Source organism: Tachypleus tridentatus, chromosome 2 (assembly GCF_004210375.1).
Source record: "Tachypleus tridentatus isolate NWPU-2018 chromosome 2, ASM421037v1, whole genome shotgun sequence".
NCBI classification, from domain to species: domain Eukaryota; kingdom Metazoa; phylum Arthropoda; class Merostomata; order Xiphosura; family Limulidae; genus Tachypleus; species Tachypleus tridentatus.
In genome coordinates this window covers 74,846,269-74,852,268 of record NC_134826.1, presented here as the reverse complement: position 1 = coordinate 74,852,268, position 6,000 = coordinate 74,846,269, and the positions used below count along the sequence as shown (strand labels likewise).

The 6,000-nt window shown below is 33.6% G+C and overlaps 1 protein-coding gene across 5 annotated transcripts in view; it reads right to left on the bottom strand.

The window, feature by feature from the left end:
- Nucleotides 1-1,564: 1,564 nt before the first annotated feature.
- NELF-B (negative elongation factor B) overlaps nt 1,565-6,000 on the bottom strand; it is a 41,406-nt gene continuing 36,970 nt past the window's right edge. For all 5 annotated transcript variants that reach the window (XM_076488585.1, XM_076488586.1, XM_076488582.1 and 2 more), the window contains 3 exons: nt 4,542-4,695; nt 3,126-3,421; nt 1,565-2,167 (listed from right to left, as the gene is read on the bottom strand). In XM_076488585.1, coding sequence (XP_076344700.1) covers nt 2,036-2,167; nt 3,126-3,421; nt 4,542-4,695 — 582 coding nt within the window. In that variant the 3' untranslated portion in view covers nt 1,565-2,035. The remainder of the gene's footprint in view (nt 2,168-3,125; nt 3,422-4,541; nt 4,696-6,000) is intronic.

Below are 6,000 nucleotides of genomic sequence, written 5' to 3'. Positions count from 1 at the left end.
CACACAGTTATGTACATTACCTAATTCAACATACATGACTATAAAAACTTCTGAACAATTTTTACCTCTGACATTGTGTTACAGAACAACAGATGTGTTAACATTTTTTGAAGGAAAAGAAATAAAATACTTGAATGGTCACAGAGAAAACATAACAGAAGGTGAAGGATACCAGCAGTACCTACAAAACTGAAAAATAAAGAGACAGTAGTCAGGCATCTATAACTGAAGAACAGAAAACAAAGTAATACCCACTGCTTGTAATGAGGAATATATTTACCTAAAACAGGGAATTATAAGAAAAAATATCTTAGTGGCATAAAAATAGATACAAAAAAATGAGAACATAAAGGAACAAGGAATAGTTCATAAGAAGAAAGAATACCCACTATCCAAGGTTTAGAGAGACTTAAGATGGAAGCGTAGTGCTGAGCTATCAATAAGAACCATAATTGTCACAAAGGTTCACATGACTATAGGTAACTGATAGATATAAACAGTAAATCCAACAGAAGAAGAAAACCAGACTGTACAACATAATGTACAAAACCACTAAAAGACACTAATATCTGTACAGTACTCAGCTGGACTCTAGCAGCAGTAGCAAAAAGAACTAATGAGAAAATCTACTTAAAAGTAAAAATATGCACACTGCAAACATAAGAGACCCTACTTAAATGAGGTTGAAAACTCGTAAGTCAACAGTTTTTATTCTAAAATATTAAATAAATAAAAGTAAAAATAGAACATAACACGACTGATATAAACTTTTCAACATTACTTACAGTTAATATGCATTACTGCACAATTTATTTTAATGATGTTTTATGCTTTTTGTAAAACTGTTAGAAAACAATGACACAGATCAATACAGTAAATTAACACTGTTGGAATTTCTGATACCTCTAAATGGTACTATTTGACAACTAAATATTTTAATAAAAACTTTAAAATAATTTACTGTTAACTTTATCTGACTCTGCTTTTCTTCACCATTAAATATTTTTAGACCCCTCTAACCATACAGAAGATTCACTACAATATATTAAAACAACTGTTAAGCCTCATCACACTGCTATAGTCCATATGCTACTAAGTCTTCTCATGCTCTATTTGATGACCATGCATCTTGACAACAGTCAAGTTTCCATTACAGATTTCTCTTTCATAAGGCTGTCATATCCAAAAACACATAAATTCTCCCTGTTAGCATAATTCATCTACTGTTTGAGGACAAACTCTCCCAGGGGTCATTTTAACAATATTAAAAAATTAAATCCCCAGTTTCAACACATCTTTATGATTGGAGTGTATATCTTCCACTAAAAATGGTTGTTATATGCTTTACCCTTTAACTTTTGATGGCATCACTTTACCTCTAAATGTCAAAATGTTGTAATGATAAGTTCCATTCCACTTCAACTTTATACTGAATGTAGTTGTTGTTTATTTAATATAATGTATTCAACTCTGTACAGGTGATGTTATTGAACCATATAATACTTAACATTGTCATTTAGGTTGATTTTTCAAAACATGTTAATATTCAGTGAAAGCCACAGTAGCCATATCTAATATTTTAATAAATTTTCTTAACACTGAGCAGTACACAACTATTTCAGCTTTGCTTACCGTACCATCAAGACTTGAAGTAAACTTTTGTACAGAAGAGCAACATATATGCAATGTAACAAATATAATACCTTGATATAGAGTAAAGCTTACAAAACATAACACATTTTTACTTACGACAGATAATGTGAACATAGCAGCAAGAAGTGTATCTTGATATATGTAATTTTAGACAGCAAAGTAACACAAGTTTTTAAAAAAATGTTGTTAGAATTAGATACACAACAATATAAAACTTTCTACAAATAATAGCAATAGTAGATAAACAACGAACAACAAAACACATTCTAAAGATTGTAGCAGCAGTGGATACACAATAACATGAAACATCCTACACGTTACAGCAGCAGTGAACCTTTCTACAGGTTGTAGCAAAGTGGATGAATGGCAAATAAACATCTCTTTATGCAGTAGCCGGAGTTGGTACATTTAGCAATGGGGAATCTATGGTATCTTGATGCTGAGAACATGAAGGCTGATGAATCAGAACTTTTTCTTCAAGAGACTGGAACTTTGACTGAATTACTGGATTTTGCTGAAAAACAAAGAATTAACAAATTACATATTAAAGTAATATAAAGTACATTTTTAAACTTTATCTCACTACTAATACATCAGTTGTAAAATCAGTTAATAACAAGACTGGTGAGTTAAAAAAATTACTGTTTATATAATTACACTTCTGAAATAAAAAGGTTTGAACAAGAAATCTATCTAGCTATGACTACCCTAGTGCTACAATAATTTTAAAATAATCTTTGTTTCTGAACTAAATAATTTAAAATTAATAAAGTGAAATAAGAAAGGTCTGACACCTAACTAATGAATGACATGTTTCAGGTTTACCAATTTTCCTTTATCATATTTACTTTAAATTATAATTGAAAATATATACATGTCAAATTTAATGTACCAAAACATGTGCAACTCATGATGAACAAACCAATACATACCTAATACAAGCTTAAGGCTAAAAACACAAATAACTAAATAAACATTTAAACAGCATGAGCACTCAGTAGTAGGGGTGAGTATTTCACTTTATACAAGTTTTCTCTGTCTCCTAGTTTCCAAAACATAGGTAATTCAAGAATTTCATTTCCAAATATGTAAAAAGAATAAGTAAATATATGTAATATTAAGAAACTAATTAACAAAATAAAGTTGCAATCACCATTAACATCATGATGTTAGAAAAACGTTTGAACAAACAAATTTAAAACAATTAACGTGTCTTTCTTCTTCACAGTCAAACACCATGAATTATGTCTCGAATCACTCCACTTTTAACACAATGCTGAAAGTATAAAAATTGTACCAGTAAAGTTGGTCATGCACATTCAATGAGCTACACAAAGAAATTCTGCCAAGGTTTGGATATAATGATAGTTATAAACAAATTAACTATAGTCTGAAAAGGTTTTGGTCAAATTATAATCATTTTATTGTTTATTAATGTCAAGGAAGAATTATATACACATAGTATAGAATACCTGTGCCATTGGCTGCAATGCCTTTGTCAAGCCATCCAGTCGACTCGCTGGTAACTTGTGGTGTATGTGGTTTAAAAGTTCAATCATGTGGCGAACAACATTCTCTCTTGCCATTCCTGTGAGAAAAAACTCATCAAACACAACTGTGCAAAAATCTTCAGCTGCAAATTCATCTGCAAGTGGAATCAATACAGCAACAAGACTGTGAAGAAATGGATCTTCAAAGGCTCTGTCACTCTCACAATTTGCTAATGTTCCTAACACTCTCATCAGTCCTTGACGGTCTTTCTGACGAGCTGAAACAAGCATTTAAAATTATGTTGATCACAAACAGTAAGCTTTAAATCTTTCAATATCAATAAAAGTATTGGATAATGTTTAAAAGCAATTCTTTAATCTTTTATTGACACTTCTCAGCTCAGTCAAAGTAAACAAATGGCCAAATTATACTTAAAATGTATCAAAACACTGAATATGATTTCCAAAATGCCACAGCTACTAAAGTTTAAGATACTTAACAAAACTAGTTGCTTCATAAAATTCCTGGGTTACTCATGGTTTCACATACTTGTCAACACACTCTTTCCCAGGGCTACCTGCAGTTTCATATACTTGTCAACACTCTGTTTCCTAGAATCTCAGGGCTACCTACAGTTTCACATACTGGACAACACTCTGTTTCCTAGAATCCCAGGGCTACCTACAGTTTCACATACTTGTCAACACTCTGTTTCCTAGAATCCCAGGGCTACCTACAGTTTCACATACTTGTCAACACTGTTTCCCAGAATCCCAGGGCAACCTACAGTTTCACATACTTGTCAACACTGTTTCCCAGAATCCCAGGGCAACCTACAGTTTCACATACTTGTCAACACTCTGTTTCCTAGAATCTTAGGGCTACCTACAGTTTCACATACTTGTCAACACTCTGTTTCCTAGAATCTTAGGGCTACCTACAGTTTCACATACTTGTCAACACTCTGTTTCCTAGAATCTTAGGGCTACCTACAGTTTCACATACTTGACAACACTCTGTTTCCTAGAATCCCAGGGCTACCTACAGTTTCACATACTTGTCAACACTGTTTCCCAGAATCCCAGGGCAACCTACAGTTTTACATATTTTTCAACACTTCAGCTGCTTCACAAATCTCAGGGCTACTGAAGTTTCATATCAATTTATGTGAAAAACTATAGAAAAACATACATAAACTTCCATCAATAGACATAAAATTGAAAATTAACTACAAAGATAATCATTATACTTAATTCTGTTGAAAAGGGGTCACACCATTGTTACTGTTTAAAGTGTATAATGTTACTCTGGTGAATTAAACAATAACTTAGTGTGTATATTAAATTAATGTAAATCCACATGTATAATAAAGTGGTAAATTACTCTAGTAAACTAACCTGTGTGGAGAGTGTAATACATTGCTATGATACTCGCTACTCCATTTTCTTGTAAATATGCTTGATAGGCATCAGGAGGAGGTCCAGAATGTTCAATAGTTGTGATGGCAGTTTCTCTGTCATCAGGAGGTAGTTTAGAGTTCAAGCTTCGTACCTACACAAGACACAAATATAAAAGTGGGATACACTTGAAATACCAATATTAAAAAAAACATTATACTAATAACTAAATCAGCTGAATCTAAGTTTTCAACATATCTGTAGAAAAGTTAACATTTTCCTACACTAAAAATGTATTTCTGATAGATACTTAGCTACTCTTACAAATAGCTTGACTTAATACTACCCTCTATATGCTCAGATTGTTGCCTGCCACTAACCTTGATACTTCCACGTACTCCAGTTTTATTCACTGTCATGCAGTAATTTTTCAGCAATAGAAATGCAACACAACTCCTATCATCACAAATGTCCTCTCTTCTATTTAGCCTGTAATCACTTTGAGGTTGGGCAGTACATACAAAAACATATTCAGGAAGAGATGAGGTCAGATGGGAAATGAAAGATGAATATTTATCAGAAATACACTTTAGTGTAGGAGAATGTGAATTTTCTAGAACAGTGGCTTATTTCTCCTCAGAAATAGCTAGAATATCTTACCATGCTGGCAGAGGGTTCAGTGAGATGATGATCTTACTTTGGGCAATTTCTAAAGGGTGTGAGAATGAACAAAAAGTAACCTCTCTCCTCCTGGCACTTTAGTGGGAAACAGCACAAATCCTCAGTTAGATATACTCTTTGCCAACTTGAAATTGTTACAATATGGCCGGAATCACAGGAAAGACTCCTGCATAATCAAGTATGCACTTTTCACAGAACCACTACTATATCTGCCAGAAACCAACGTCAAGGGATGGTAGAAAGGTGGACAGTAAAGTTCAGTACCATGTGACACTGGGAATATATTTCCTAGTCTACAGTTGGGGGAAGGTAACTGGCCATACATATGTGAGGAATCATATGGCTGATTCAGCTCTAATCACCACCATATCTGCCTGCAAACCAACATCCAGGGGACAGTAGAAAGAAGGGTGCCTCAGCCAGAGTGGCAAAATCCATGTTGGCAGAATGCATTACCCATTACCTGATGGCATCTGTAATTTAAGTTAGGTCCATGGTAAGAGAATTGTTAATATGATATACATCAGCAGAAACTCAGTGTCCTAGTCTTAGTTGAGTGGAATTGATTCACCACCCCAATGGCCAGGACTCCCATACTTTATTAGAAGAAGAGGGAATAGTGTTTTGTAGTAATTGCACCAAAGACAATAAAATGGATGACTGCAACACCATATTTTGAAAAGCATACCAATCCATTAACCTACAATACATAGATGATTGAGGATGGGAAGCAATCCCCCAATCCCCGTCTGCTTTACTAATGTTAGTCGATGACTGC